Source organism: Vipera ursinii (genome assembly GCF_947247035.1).
Source record: "Vipera ursinii genome assembly, chromosome: 3".
Classification (NCBI taxonomy): domain Eukaryota; kingdom Metazoa; phylum Chordata; class Lepidosauria; order Squamata; family Viperidae; genus Vipera; species Vipera ursinii.
Window position 1 is genome coordinate 160,996,951 of NC_139516.1, and position 16,083 is coordinate 161,013,033.

The window sequence follows — 16,083 nt, forward strand, 5'->3', positions numbered from 1 at the left end:
ACTCGCGCGGCCGCATTCTGCACCAGTTGAAGCCTGCGAGTGGTCCTCAAGGGCAGCCCCATGTAGAGAGCATTGCAGTAGTCTAAACGGGAGGTCACGAGCGCATGAGTGACTGTGCGTAGGGCATCTCGGTCCAGATAGGGTCGCAACTGGCGCACCAGGCGAACCTGGGCAAAAGCCCCCCTGGTCACGGCTCCTATGTGGTCTTCAAAATTGAGCCGTGAATCCAGGAGGACACCCAAGTTGCAAGCCCTATCAACGGGGGGGGTAACACCTCACCCCCCATCGTTAAAGATGGAATAGTCTGGTTGACCCGAGATGCCGGTATGAGTTTGTGTTCTGCCAGAAATGTTTAAAGTCTGTCAGAGCTATTGATGGATTTCCCTAGCTTAGTCTCCTTTCATGTTGAGTGTTACTCACAGGCAGAAAAAACACCCATCAACTGTTTTCCCCATCTTGAGCAAGGGCTATCATTGGAATAAACCATACTTTAACACATGGCTAGATCATAGGTTTAGCCATCTATCAAAACGTGGTACAAAGAGAATTGATCTGCAAGGTGAGTAGGCCTGCCCAGCAAAGCAGAATAATATTTTCTGCTTTACTCTGCAGTACAGGCTCTCGGTTTTCAGTACATCTGTAAAGCTGCCTGGTAAAACAACAGAGGCTCTTCTGTTTTATTGGATATTTTTTCCTTACTCCTCAAATCAGGAGCTGGGTTTCTCCACTCTTTCCCCCTGCAGTCCTTCTCCACCCTTTCAGTCAGCCACAGATTGAAGACCTGGAAAATAGAATCCCAGCAGGAGTTAGAAGAAACAAATCAACCCATTAATCACTGTGAGCCAGTCCCTAAAATAGCGAATGAGCACCAGAGGAGTAGTCTGGAGAAGTGAGGGCAAACGTCTGAATTTAAAAGTAGGCCTGAAAAACTGGTGATATTTTTTGAGAGAGCTATATGGCAAAACAAGATTCTCTGGTTTCAAATCACTATTCCCCCAGGCTTTTTTGGAGCGGGGGAGGTACATAGAACATAGAATAATAGAAGGGACCTTGAAGATCTTCTAATCTAGCCCCCTGCTTGAGTAGGAGATCCTATACCATTTCAGATAAATGTCTAGTCTCTTTTTGAAAGCCTCCAATGATGGAGCACCCACAACCTCTGAAGGCTGATTGCTCTCACCGTTAGGTAATTTCTTCTTAGTTCTAGATTTACCGTAGTTAGTTCTTAGTTCTCCTTAGTTCTAGGTTGCTTTTCTCCTTAGTTTCCATCCATTGTTTCTCGTCTTGTTTTTTGGTGCTTTGGAAAATTGTTTGATTCCCTCATCTTTGGCTGAAGGATGCTTGCAAATTGAAATAGGCAGCTCTTTACCCAATACATTTCTAGTCCCTTAAAGCTGATCAATGTTTTCAGAGGCCTGACAGGTAAATAATAATCTTTTCCAGTCAGCAAGTAAATTCAGTATTGATTAATAAGTAGCAGATATGGGGGAGTTGCACCCTGAATTGGTGTGAAAGAGATAGCTGTCTGTGTGCCCTGCTTCACTGTGCAGATTTACCTCTCCTGTTGTAGTCAGCTTCAGCTCAGGCTGATCCAGGAGTCTGTTTGGGGGTTCAGTTTCAGAAACCTGGGAGGAACATGAGGAAAGCGCTGCTTGAAAGAACTCAACTGCCAATCCAACAGCAGAATGGAAAACAGTATGTAGGGACAGAAGTAACAGGGCATAGCTGTCGAAGCCTAGAGGGGCCAGTATAAGTAGGTAGGTTTCAACTATTGCCCATGTCACTAACTGCATTGTTAATATGGCCAAACATATTTTAATAAAAGAGGAAAAACACTACTTTAAAACAAGCAGTTAAAATGTCTCTAGGCTGTCTTTGATGTGTGCTGAAGATAAGACGGAGACAAAGTCATAGGGACATGTTGAATAACCAAAACCAGAAAAATGTGTTTGTCCTGCGCTTAGAGGGTGCTGAGTTTAATGGGCCTCTCTCTTAAGGAAATAGACATGGACCTTAAAAAGAAAAAGAAAAAAAAAGCACATGGCACGTAAATGGTGCCTGTTCATGTATTTGTTATGTGTATAATTGCAAACTAAATGAGTATGTATGCATTCGAAACTGGTGATCTTAAAATGGTTTTGATTTTGAAAAGGATTTCAACCTTGCCTTTATTGGGTTCATAGAATGCAATTGAGATTTTTCTAATTTTGTTTTTAAATTGACTGTTTTTCCCCTCTTAAATATGACAGTAACTTTTCTTTTTACATTTTTAGGTAAATCTGAACGTTCACATTTTTCTGAAACAAAGGTAAGAATTTATATGAAATATAACATGATTTCTTATATATTTTGTCACAAGCCATTAGTAGCATTCTGTAACACAGACATGAGGCAGAGAGTCCTCCCTCCCTCCCTCTTAATGCAGAAAGAAAAACAGTTGAAGCACATAGAAGTCATACAGTTTGCCCATGACTGGCCACTTTGTACACCAGTTGAAATTCTGGAGAGCAAATAGAAGCATTAATAATGATTTTGCTTACAGTTCTGATTGTTCTGCTTCAGGGACATTTTTAATAACATTGATTTACAATTTCAATCTGACCAAATGCGATTAGCTGCAATGAATACAGTCGAAGTCAGGAAATAGTACTAGGAGTCCTTGCTTAATGAGAGTAATTGGGACTGACAACTCCATTGCTAAGTGTTGCAGTCATAAAGCATGATGTTACAGCACTGTGTTGACTTACAAAGGCGGTTGCTGCTGCCATTGTTAGACAAATCTCAGATGGTCATTAAGAGCAGTGTCACATGATCACCATTTGAAATCTGTTGACTTTCCCAATGACTTTGCTTATTGGAAGTTGGTAGTGGAGGTCACAAATGGCAATCACGTGACTGCTGGACTCTGCAACTGTCATACTTGGTAAAAAGTTGCCAAGTGCCCAAATTACAACTGCATAACTGTGGTACACTGTGATGTTCACTACTACGAGGACCCGTCCTACATCTCATTCAATGCTGTCATAACTTTGAACAGTCCCTGAACGAGTGGTATATGTTTTGGATTAAAACATTATTTTAAAATAAATGTTAATAGTTATTTTAAAATATGGCAAGAATATGATCAAATATGGACTAAATGCAATATAGTCAGTGTTCTGGTAAGACTTTAAATATTGGGTGTATGTACTGTAGGTGTGTATCTTAATTCAAGTAATGCCAGTATTTTTGCCCTAAACTCTTTAAGGGAAGGGAGATGTTTTTTTCTACTATATTGCAATAGCTGTTATTTCTTTGTTTATTCTATTTGCTGCCCATCTCACTATCGAGCAACTCTGGGCGGCTTACAACACCATAAAAACAAGAATATGTTAAAACATTAAAATTATCCAGAAATTTGCTACACTAGTACATGAATGGGAGGGGGTGAGATGTTCTTAACCCATTAGCCAACTCCAGTGAGGAATGCCCCCATCACAGCCCCAAGCCAGTCGGCACAGTCAGGTTTTCAGTCCCTTCCAGAGGCCAGCGGGGTGGGGACAGATTTCATCTCCAATGGCACAACATTCTAAAGGGTGGGAGCCACAGCAGAAAAGGCTTTTACCCTGGACCCCACCAGCTGAAATTGTTTGACCATGCCCTTCTGCAGGACTCAGTGGGGCAAGCCAATCCCTTTGGGGTAAGATGATTCCTCAGCTAGAGGAATCATTTGTTTCATTGCTGCTAGCTCCTTATATTAATTTGTTCAGCTACTCTTTAATTTAGGATTTAGGTTTGAAATATACTTCTCTTCTGCTACATACATGCCTATAATATGCAACTAGGTTATTTATCTGAAATGGTATAGGGTTTCCTGCCTAAGCAGGGGGTTGGACTTGAAGACCTCCAAGGCCCCTTCCAACTCTGTTATTCTATTCTATTCTATTCTATTCTATTCTATTCTATTCTATTCTATTCTATTCTATTCTATTCTATTCTATTCTATTCTATTCTATTCTATTCTATTTAAGGTAAAGGTAAAGGTTCCCCTGCACATGCGTGCTAGTCGTTTCCAACTCTAGGGGCCGGTGCTCATCTCTTTCAAAGCCAAAGAGCCAGCGCTTGTCTGAGGACATCTCCGTGGTCATGTGGCCGGCATGACTAGACGCCAAAGGCGCATGGAACGCTGTTACCTTCCCACCGTAGTGGTCCCTATTTTTCTACTTGCATTTTTACGTGCTTTCAAACTGCTAGGTTGGCAGAAGCTGGGGCTAGTAACAGGCACTCACTCTGTTATGCAGCACTCGGGATTCGACCCGCCAAACTGCCGACCTTCTGATCGACAAGCTCAGCGTCCTAACCCACTGAGCCACCGCATCCCTTATTCTATTCTATTTAGTGTATGTTTATTCCAAAATATAACAAAGTGGATTCAATGGATTTATAATTATTATCTGTACTTATTACTGAAGCTTAGATTTCAGTCAAGATCATTGGAAATATTATGAGATAAGGTACAAGAACAAATGGCTTTTTGTAAATCTCCCAGATTAATATTAACATTAGACAGATACACAAACAAAGGATACTGCTTTTTCCTGAATTCACTTCTCTGCTGTTTATCAATTCAACCAGTGGGACTAGTATCACTAGTCTCATTTAATTTGATCTTAGTGAAAGTCTAAATCCAGAATTAGTTGCATGCAAAAAAGTATGCTCCCAATTAGTTAAAATATCCATATTGATATGTTTTGAAATCTGACATGATTTTTTAAATTTCACAATACTTTGCAATCATGCAGACATAATGCTTTATTCATACATTTATCTGTAACTGTAGAATCAGTACAGCTCATCTAGCAAGTTATTTGCTGTAGTCTTGAAATGTGGAGCAAGCAACAATCTAAATAACTTTATTAATTGCATTATCCATTGCTAATTCATATCGCAGTGAACTAATTCAGTCATCTAGAAGATTACCAGTGTAATCAAACAGCCAAAATGTTCTTTCTCTGTAGTTGTTGACATTGAACAATACAAGGTACAATGAACTTGATTTTAGATGAGACGCTTTAAAATATCTACCTGCTTTTTCCCCAATTTGTTAACATTTATAAAGCTGCAATTAAATGTAAAAAAGAACTGTTTCTGTTATAATGGTATAGGCAATAGATTTTCAATATGCAATTCATGAAAGGTTAATTGTGAAGCTACAATTTTAAATATATTTGGTTTCTTTGTTTGTTGAAGGAGTTCACATATCCAAATAGGAAAATTAACAAACCTTCTGTTTGAAGAGTGAAGCAGTTTTCTCTGACCTGTACATAATGTTCTCAAGAATGTTGAAGTAAAGTCATGTGCTAGTAAAGAGAACAATGTATATACTTAAATAACTGCTTTCATTATTAAGTTTAGAATGGTCTAAACCAGGGCTTTTCAACCTTTTCACCCATTGTACCACTTTTAGGATATGGCACCAGTCGCCTAGCCAGGTGTCAAAAACTTGATGACCAAAAAAAAAAAAAGGAAAAAAGTGACAAAGTGCAGGTAGTCCTCGACTTACAACAGTTTGCTTAGTGACTGCTCAAAGTTACAATGGCATTGAAAAAAGTGCCCCCCAAGCCACAGCTGACCAAGACACCTGCCTGCCTGCCCGGCGGCGCTCTTCCTCCTGTCCGAGGTTTTCATTGTTGTGAGCATTTCTGTTGAAGATTGGCAGTGGGGGTGGGGTGGGAGTGTGTTTGGTTTTTATTCCCCCCATCTGCTGGGTGGTTGCAGCAGGGTTTGGTCACTTCACATGACCCTGGGACACTGTGACCGTCATAAATATGAATCAGTTGCCAAGCATCTGAATGTAAATTACAAGATGCTGGAGATGCTGGAACATTCCAGCTGATCGGCGCTTCTTTTGGGCTCAGAAGCACCAGGATCAGCACCGACTCCAGCTGGATCCTGGCGCTGATCCTGGTGCTTCCGTTGAACCCTGACAGCCCTGCAGCTCCAGCTATCTCTCGCTCAGGCTTGTGCGGTGCTGCCACTGGTTCAGCTTATTCCCCTCCCCTGCTACTTTTCTAGGATGGTCGTGTACCACCTGCTAGGTGCCAATGTACCACAGGTGGTACCCGTACCACTGTTTGAAAAATCCTGGTCTAAACTATTATTACAGGAATGCATGAAATATTTTTATATGGAGCATTATAGTAATTTACTGTTGATTAGTACCTAAATAAAATGGATGCTTTAGTCATCTATTTCCTGACTTAAAAATAATCTGCACTGAATTGTTGGTCTAATTCCTGAGTATGTTTCTAGTGTAATTTACCCTATTGTTGTGAATTAATTGATATTGGCATTATATTTTTATCCAGTAATCCATTCAATTTGGATTGATATGTTTCAGAAGTTTGCAAATCAGAATATTAAGTGGCACCAGACTCTAAGGTTCCATGATTTTTTGAAAATTTCTCACATGGCAGGATAAACATAATTTGCTATGACAGAAAATTTTTGAACTTTTGTTTTTTTTAAAAAAAAAACAAGCTGAAGGAATAAATAGCCCTGATGAAAAATTAGAGAGGCAAGAATTTTGGCTCAAGACAGCTTTTTTAGTGTTTACAAGGAAAAACATGCATTGAGGCTTTGTTGTTTTATTTATGAATATGAGAACTTCAGGGAAACAACAAGTCTATGGACAATGCTGTATTATATTGTTTAAGTGTGGGAGAATGGTATGCATGATATTGTATTACAGCATGAGATGTGAAAATAAAAGACCATAATATAATTAAAAGGTCTATTTTTTAATACTTGTTTATTAAATATATAACAAAGAGAGACAGAGCCCTTATATTAGTTTTCTAATTATCTGCATCAAGGCTAATTATCTTTATTAATCTAACTAAAATCTATCATTTAAATTTCAGCCCCCTTCAAACATCAAAGAAATAGGAGGGGTAGATATGAAAAAGAACATGAAAGGGATGTTTGTCCCATTTCCCATCTATTAGTTCTAATTTCTGTCCTACATTCTCCATTTGGAACTTTCCCTTTCATCCCCACTTTTCCTTGCTGAACCTAAATCTCCTACAGTAGACTCTCTTCCTATATTATGTGGAGTAAGCTTGCTGTGTTCTACTCAACTCAGCTTTATCATGCCTATAGTTCCACATGCAGACTTCAAAGGAAGAATGTTTGCATAACATTGAAAGTGATCTGGTTACAGCCTGGTTATTCAAAGCAAACAAACTAAAATTAAACACATCTACCTTATCCACCCCTTCATGGATTACTGCCTTGTTGTGGCAAAGGGGCTTGCGTAATTCAATGAAGCTATGAGCTATGCCGTGCAGGGCCACCCAAGACGGACAGGTCATAGCAAAAGAGTTCTGACAAAACGTGATCCACTGGAGAAGGAAATGACAATCCACTCCAGTATCTTTGCCATGAAAACCCTATGGACAGTACCAAAAGGCAAAACAATATGACGCTGGAAGATGAGCCCCTCAGGTCGGAAGGCGTCCAATATGCTACTGGGGAAGAGCAGAGGGCTAGTACTAGTAGCGCCAGAAAGAATGAAGTGACTGGGCCAAAGCCGAAAGGATGCTCAGTTGTGGATGTGTCTGGTGGTGAAAGGAAAGTCTGATGCTGTAAAGAAGGCCTGGAGGAATGTTGTCCATGGAGTCACAATGAGTCAAACATGACTTCGCAACTAACAACAACAACAACAAAACTTATCCAATTTTAGTATTTTGAAAAGTACCATCGGCAAGTTAGTTTGTGGGGTAGGGGGCAAGCTGCATATTAGAAACTAATTAGTTAACGTCTGGATTATATTGTAATTATTATGGTTTTTTCCTTATATAATATTAATATGGTAAGAGATTTTTTTCTTGTTTAACTACTGATTTAATATAAACTAGCATTTTGCTTTTCAGATATTTTGGACTATAACTTAAATAAGATAGAAGTTGCAAAATGACTGTTTATCTAAAACTTGATATAATCCCTTTTCAGGTTATAGAATCACTAGGAATTATTATTTATAAAGCACTGGATTATGGCTTGAAAGAGAATGAAGAGCGAGAGCTCAGCCCTCCTTTGGAGCAACTGATTGATCATATGACTAATACAGTGGAGGCAGATGCGACCAAAGATGAAGGCTATGAAGCTCTGGATGAAGTCGTAGATGATGAACATAAAGGCAATATTGAAGTTATACAGTCTTATAGAGATGTCATGAAGGTATAGTTTTAATCTATTTATCCAATGTTGATATTTAAGAAACAGTTAAAGTAAACAACACCTTTTATGTTTAGATAGAGCATTGACATAGTGGTTGTCTAATAAAGAATATTACAGTTAACTTAGATATTATAGTGTTAACCTGGTTGACCCTGACAGTATCTTCTAATTTAAAATATTGTTTTAATCTGATATATGACTTAGCACAAATTTGATTTTTGTTTCTGTTTTTACTGCATTTCAGTTTTCAAGAGTCTATTGTCTTCTACTACAGTCATTCCAATGCAAAGCTTCTTGGGAATTTCATCACTGCATTGATGTAATATTCTTCTACAACCCACACATTCTTAGCACATTCCATTTTCATATAAACACATACCAGAGAGATCTGTTTATCTCAAGTCAGATTAAAATTTAAATTTTTTTGCAATATGCAAAATTGGGTACATAAAAAATATTTTTCTGTAAATAGCCCTTTATTTAAACGTATTTATTTAGTATTGTAAATTTGCCCTTTAATTCAGCATGAAAGTTTTTCTGTCAAAATACAGTATTCACATCTTAAGTAGTTACTATCTCTAGATAGTTATTAACATAGGCTTTGAGTGAACATTGATGCTTGGTGACTTTCTTCCACACTTAATGATCAGTTGCTTGGCAACTGTTTGAACTTATGACAACACCCCCTCTCTAAGCTACTTACGACTTGGTTCCAGAGTTTACAGCTGCACACCTCATCATAGTCAATGACTGCATTTCAGGCAGTAGCCAATTTTGTAGCCAATTGCAGCATTCCATGAACCCATATTCACAATTTTTGACATTGTCGGTTTCTGACCTCTTTGTTTGGCATCCGCAAAAAAGCCAGTAAGAATATATTGATCCATTTAACAAATTTGGTGTTTGTTTAATGACCACAGTGTTCACTTAAGAACTGCTGCAAAAAAAGTAATAAAATATGGTCCAATCACATGGTACCTCAACTTACAGCCGTCATGACTTAACAACAGAAAGTCCAGGCACCATTATGAACATAAGTCAAAGACTACCTATATGTAGGCGTGATTTTCTATTGCCTTCTCCTTGGACATTTCTTTCACCTTTAAAGACTATTCAATAGACCAGGGATGTCAAACTCAATTTCACTGAGGGCCGCATCAGCATTGCGGTTGCCCTCAGGGGGCCGGGTGGGTATGGACAGGGTGGGCGTGGCCTACTGGATGGGCATGGCTAGAGTGCGTATGGCCTACTGGGTGGGCGTGGCCAGCTCTACATCGTTCGCATCAAGGGTGCCTATGGGGGCCTGGGCAGGAGTGGGACAGATCTGGGGGTCTCTGGCAGAAGGAGGGTCTCTGGGCCAGGGCCAAGGCAGCAGGGGCCGTTCCCTCACTGTTTCCAGGGTGGCTTCGGGGGCCACATGAAACCACTTCACGGGCCGGATCCGGCCCCCGGGCCTTGTGTTTGACCTGTCTGCAATAGACTAATATCAAAAAGATAAAATCCTGCTTAGCTTGTTGAGATCCACCTGGTTATATGCTATCCAATGCCTGTCTATATAGGAGAAGATTTGGGTAGAGAAATGTCTACTTTCACCTGATCAAAACAACCTTCTACAAAAACAACCTTCTACATAGGTTACAGCACATAGAATTTGGTTTCATGTGATATACTTGCTGTCTATACTTGCTGTGCCACAATTAGAAAAAACAAAATATGTCCATTTATGAGAAAGTCACAAGCTGCTCTTCCTGTTTTACTGTTCATACTTAGGTATGCAGTTCCCACCACATTCAACTTTTTAAATGCTTCTTCTAGCCTACCTAACACTTACTGTAGCACAGTTACACATAGCCATTTTAATATTCATTATTCATTACAGATCACATATTACCTATAACCTTTTGATCAACATTTGCACATTTTAGAATTTCTCCTTTCTTTGTCCCATCTTTGCTAAACATTCAACCAAGCTACACATATTCATCTACTTTCTCTATTTTTCATCACACAGCTTTCATCATACAACTCTGTCTTTGATAAGTTGACTGTCTGGTCATACCTCATGATATTATACAAAATCATTCAAGTTCTTAACCTGGGTAAATTACTCAGACTTGGGTAAAATGATTTTTCTTTAGGTAATGACACACAACCCCATTATCCAATCACAAGAGAGACATTTAAATTGACTTAAAAGGCTTTACTTACGTTGCATAAAATACTTTATGATAAGTAGTTTTGGATAATGAAGGAAAAAAATTGGTGAAGCCTTGTCTTAACCAATAACACAGCATCATGTGCAAATATTCCTTATGTGTACCACAAATATTACTTATGCTTTTATCCACAAATATATTAGGGGGCTGTTTGGTCTCCGAGCTTGGCGATTTGGCTGCAATGTTTCATCTCCATTCGGGGGGCGGGGACATCTTCAAAGCACACTGAAGATGTCCTCCCCCCACCCCGAATGGAGACGAAATGTTTGCAGCCAAATCACCAAGCTCGGAGATCAAACCTACAGCCCAACTGCCATCCCGAGCTTCTAATATTCAAACACATTTCACAAATATATTAAACAACCAAGGAGACACTCCCAACTTTCAACCATTCACTAAGCATTCCTTTCTGACAGATGGTTTGTTTTCATCATATGCTGCACCTACTGTGTTCAGCAATCAACCATCAGCTCCATATTTATGCAAAAATCTGGACTGCAAACTTCTTCCTAGCACAATGACACAAGTGCACTTGCAAAATTTTAACTTTAAGAACAATTATAATTTGCTTTCTTGTTTGCTCAAATCATGCCTATTTTCTCTGTAAGAATCATGAGTGTTTTAAACCATTATTGTTTGTAGTAGAAGATGTCTGTATATGTAGTGAGTTTGGAAAGCTTTGATGGTTTACAAAAGTATACTCAGATAAAGTAATGATAAAATTCTTAAAAAATAAAAAGTTCTAAAGAGCTTTTTTCTCCATCTTGCTGTAATAAGAAAATGTTTGTAAATAGGCACTATGTTCGCCCCCACATATGAACTGAAGCACTTTTTCATTTTTTTTATTGTGAAACAGTGAACACCTAAACGCTACACTATTTTTCAGGCTAATCTTTCTTGGCAGATACCATTTTAAATTCAGGTTTGTTTTTTTGTTTTGTTTTCTGGCTTATTGAAGAAAGCAATACTATACTGTACTGTATTACACTGTAGCGTTTTATAGATAGGATTTAACTTTCTGCTAGAGAAAGTTGGATCTTTCTGTTATAAGTCAGTAATATTGTAAAGCGAGATACCACATGACCGCAATCCTTGTTACAGGTAGCTAACCAAAAATCTGCAGGTTACTTGATCCCTCAAGCCTCTAGACTTAGTAAAATAAAGACTGCTTCCAACTCCCCCTCTCCTTCTGTCTCTTCCAGTCTTTGCTTTTTAGCCATCTTCTCCTCTGGGCCAGAAAACAGCCTCAGAACCACTCAAGTTTGGGCCTACTTGCCACGCTTTGAGAAGCCTCAGCCACATCAGGTTGGCCCAGCAAGCATTCATTCTCCCAGTTGCCTTCACTCCCACTCGCCTTTTGTGCCCAGCTGCCATGGCTGACACAGAAAGACCTCACTGGCTTGGTCACCTCCTTTTCACTGCCATTTCCACCTCCTCCTGCTGCCGTTACTGCCTTCTTTTCATTCCTTTTGACAGTGCAGCTTTAGCCATGTGTATCCAGAGAATCTGGATCTGACAAAGGCAGTGAAAAGGATGCAGCAAAGGGAGTGAAAGGAGACAGCAAAGGCAGCAGAAGAAGGCAAATGATTATTATTATTTTTTTTAAAAAGCAAAAACAACAGGTACTTCTGTGCCCAGGACACCTGAGCACAAAAGATTGCCACTGGAAACTGTGAGAGGAGGCAACTTGATGGTACTTACTAGGGTAAGTACTTACTACAGTGCTTGATGGTACTTACTAGGGTAGCTGAGACTTAATGACAAGCAGCAACAGTCCCAGTTTTTCATGTGGCCCATTGGGAAAATTAATTGCTCACCCCTGCTTTAAAGCATGTCTTTAAAGATCTGGAACTAATTGCAAACAAAGAACAGTGAAGAGCAAATCTGGCGAGCTTTATAATTTGATGAAAATCTTGAGCTGATACTGATCATGGAGCAATTAAAGTACCGTATTTTCCGGCGTATAAGACGACTTTTTAACCCATGAAAATCTTCTCAAAAGTTGGGGGGTCGTCTTATACGCCCAGTCGTCTTATACGCCGGAAAATAGTACATAAATCAATCGAGCACCCCCGTTCTTGCAAAGCAACTTCAAGCCTCCTTAGTCCAGTCTCCCCTCCAACGTGACTCTCCCTTCCCACCCCCAAGAGCCTCTAATCCCCTTCCCCTCCCCCTTGCAAATGCCAGACCCCGGGAGCTCTTGCATTTATTCCAAAGGGTGGGTGGAAGGAAAAGCCCCTTTCGGCTCTGGCGTGGTTGCAAGTCGACGAGCCCGGGAAGGCACGCCCTCCCCTCTCACTGTGGAGGAAGCAGGGCAGGCTGGCGTCAGGTGGGAGCCAGCAGGGCAGTCCTGCGCATGCGCGTGCTCCCCGGCTGCTAAGGAGACCTCGGGGAGCCGTGGCAGGTGCCTCACGCCCTTCCCTCTCGAGGCGGCACCGGCGGAGCCGTCCGGCATCGGGCAGGAGCCGGCAGGGCAGTCCTGCACACGCGCGCGCTCCCCGACTGCTAAGGATTGCTCGGGGAGCCGTGGCAGGCAGCTCACGCCCTTCCCTCTCAAGGCGGCACCGGCGGAGCCATCCGGCGTCAGGCGGGAACCGGCAGGGCTTTGCACCATCTGCATCAGACGGGTCTGAATCGGGCTTGTGTCGGACACTTGGCAACTGGCATGTAAGTATTTTCCGGCGTATAAGACGAAAAATCTTGAAAATCCTCTCAAAAGTCGGGGGTCGTCTTATACGCCCAGTCGTCTTATACGCTGGAAAATACGGTACACATTGATCCATATGTACCTAGAGAAGTAAAAGTTCATATTGTTAAGTCCATATTGAGCCATATGTACCTAAAGAAGAAATAATCCCTTGTTTTATTTTGTTTTTCCTATTGCAATTCTCACTTTGCCAAGCCTTCGGTATAATTATGGGTTTTGTTTTAGTTTTGTTAGGATTTATTCTAGATGAACTGGTTTTATTAATGCATATATTCTTTGGCAAAAAACTCTAGATATTGCTAGATGATGTGTGGTTAAACAACATTTGTTTTTTATTTTCTTGGGTAGCAGAATAATTCAAATATGATTTAAAATATTTTATGATATTGAAAATAAAATTACATTTCTCTGACATTTAAATTATAAATGAAGCATTTGTATTTTCTCTGTAAAACAAAACTCATTATGCTTTTGTAATCTTTTTGCATAGCTTTGCGCTGCCCATCTGCCAACCCAATCAGATGCACCAAATCACTATCAAGCAGTATGTCGCGCACTATTTGCTGAAACAATGGAATTGTACACATTCTTAGCCAAAATTAAAAGTGCTAGAGAGGTAAGCAATGTACAAATCACTTAGTTATTTGGCTTTTTAAAATGTCATATATTTCTGTTGTTTAGTATTAATACTCTGAAACAATTGCTCAAGGCTACCTGTAGCTTTTCATTTCTCACCTTCTTGTTCCTTCATCACTCTCAATATATCCATCATATCAATGTGTTACTACAGGAGTGTCAAACTGCTGGCCCGCGGGCCGGATGCATCACGCCGAAACCGCGCCCACCCCATTGCTGGCAATGGGGAAAAAGTCGCGATACGACATGTCACGTGATGTTGCGAGTTTGACACCCCTGTGTTACTATCTTCATTTTACTGTGTTTGTTACAAAATATTGTATGGAAGTGACAAATGCCAAAATGAGCATGTGATAATTATGATCTCTTTAAATATGAATTTATCTGACAGTGTTGATGTTGTTTCAGGTGTTGCTAAATTATAATGCATAATATCCTTTACCAATGACCGTGCTGGGTAGAATTAATAGCTATAGTTCAGCAATATCTGTAGGATTGTATCTTTACCGACCTTATTGTAAACAAATATTTTTTTCTTTTAATTGATAGAATTTAAAGAAAATGCAGGCAATGGACAAAGGAAATAAAGAATCTAGCACTGACCTTGATGAATTAAAAACTGCTGATTGGGTAAGATAACTTTTTTTCATAAAGTAACGGCTTTATATTAGAAACTTATAGCCAGACAACGCAATCTCTATCAAATATTTATATCAAATATATACAAAGAAGCACATATAAAAATCTATAAAATCATGGCTAATATTACATCTTTTTCCACTATAAAGTAAATAATAAAGAATTTATTGTTATTGAAGCTAAGAAACGTGACTCTAGATGCTCTATTAATTTCAAGACATGCAACTGATTATTTTGTTATCTGACAATGTACTTAACTGCTTGCTTGTTTATAACCTTTCCTATCCTGCATACATGCTTACAAAGAAATATTTGGGATTGTGTTATCTAAAATGGAATAATATATGGAAGTTAGTTGGGAAAAGATAATTGTTGCAGAATTCAGTAAAGTAAACCCTAGCCTAGCTTTTAAAACTGAAGCACCATTTTGCTTCATGATACATGTAGAAGGTATGATGAGTATTTACATATAAGTATAAGTTTAGTTTCTGCCAACCTAGCAGTTCGAAAGCACGTAAAAATGCAAGTAGAAAAATAGGGACCACTATGGTGGGAAGGTAACAGCGTTCCGTGCGCCTTTGGCGTCTTGTCATGTCGGCCACATGACCACGGAGACGTCCTCAGACAAGCGCTGGCTCTTCGGCTTTGAAACGGAGATGAGCACTGGCCCCTAGAGTCGGAAACGACTAGCACGCATGTGCGGGGGAACCTTTACCTTATAAGTTTAGTAGAGCTTAAAATACAATAATACAAACTTTGTTGTATATATATATTAACTTTTTATTCTTAACTACTTCAGGCCCAGTTTTGGGTTCAAGTTATGAGAGATTTGCGAAATGGTGTAAAACTTAAGAAAGTTCAAGAACGTCAGTACAATCCTCTTCCCATAGAATATCAGCTCACTCCATATGAAATGTTGATGGATGATATTCGATCCAAGCGCTACACTTTAAGAAAGGTTATGGTAAGCTCTGTCAAAATCAATTTTGTCATTTTTTGCATAGCCTTAAATTATGTTAGGACTACCAAAAAAGAGAAAAAAGCAAACTATTTTAGTTCATTTGAAAAACTAATGCCTTCTGGAGGGGTTTTATATTGCTTTGTTAAATTTTTGCCCTTAGAGTAATAGAATCTTAGCTAATTTTACAAGCTATTTTGAAAATCACCTTGACTTCAATAAATGTTACTATGTTAGGATCTGCTATTTGGAAGAAACAAGGACCTTATTTCTTTAGGCAGATAAAAACTAGATGCATAGATTTTTGTATCATATCATATGGATTTAACAAAAATTGCCAAACTGTTCAGCTGGAACACTATATAAAATTGAAGTTCATTTTGTTTTATTGTATATATAAACATTATAAATCATTTACTAAGAAATTTTGATAGCTTCTAGGTATCTCTTCCTGTGACCATTGAGCACAGGATCAGGATAACTCCTAAAGCTAATGCTTTATATATAGTAATCTAAAGTGCAAAAGTCCATTAATTCAATTCCCGAAGACCTTTTGAACCCTATAGAATAACATCTGGCTAGCTATATTTTACAGATTTCAGATAATATAAAACTGGTTACATAGTGCCTGCCTCCTGGTGGTCAATCGACTCCATTTCAGTAATCGCCACAATTATGATTTTTTTAGAATTCATTCCCCTTTTGGA

The 16,083-nt window shown here is 39.2% G+C and overlaps 1 protein-coding gene across 2 annotated transcripts in view; it reads left to right on the forward strand.

Annotated features, from left to right (window-relative positions):
• The window catches only part of SPIRE1 (spire type actin nucleation factor 1), a 52,424-nt gene that overhangs the window by 13,531 nt on the left and 22,810 nt on the right, over nucleotides 1-16,083 (forward strand). For both annotated transcript variants that reach the window (XM_083360730.1, XM_083360731.1), the window contains exons 2-6: nucleotides 2,274-2,308; nucleotides 7,993-8,220; nucleotides 13,634-13,759; nucleotides 14,329-14,409; nucleotides 15,218-15,382. In XM_083360730.1, the coding sequence (XP_083216856.1) occupies nucleotides 2,274-2,308; nucleotides 7,993-8,220; nucleotides 13,634-13,759; nucleotides 14,329-14,409; nucleotides 15,218-15,382 (635 nt within the window). The remainder of the gene's footprint in view (nucleotides 1-2,273; nucleotides 2,309-7,992; nucleotides 8,221-13,633; nucleotides 13,760-14,328; nucleotides 14,410-15,217; nucleotides 15,383-16,083) is intronic.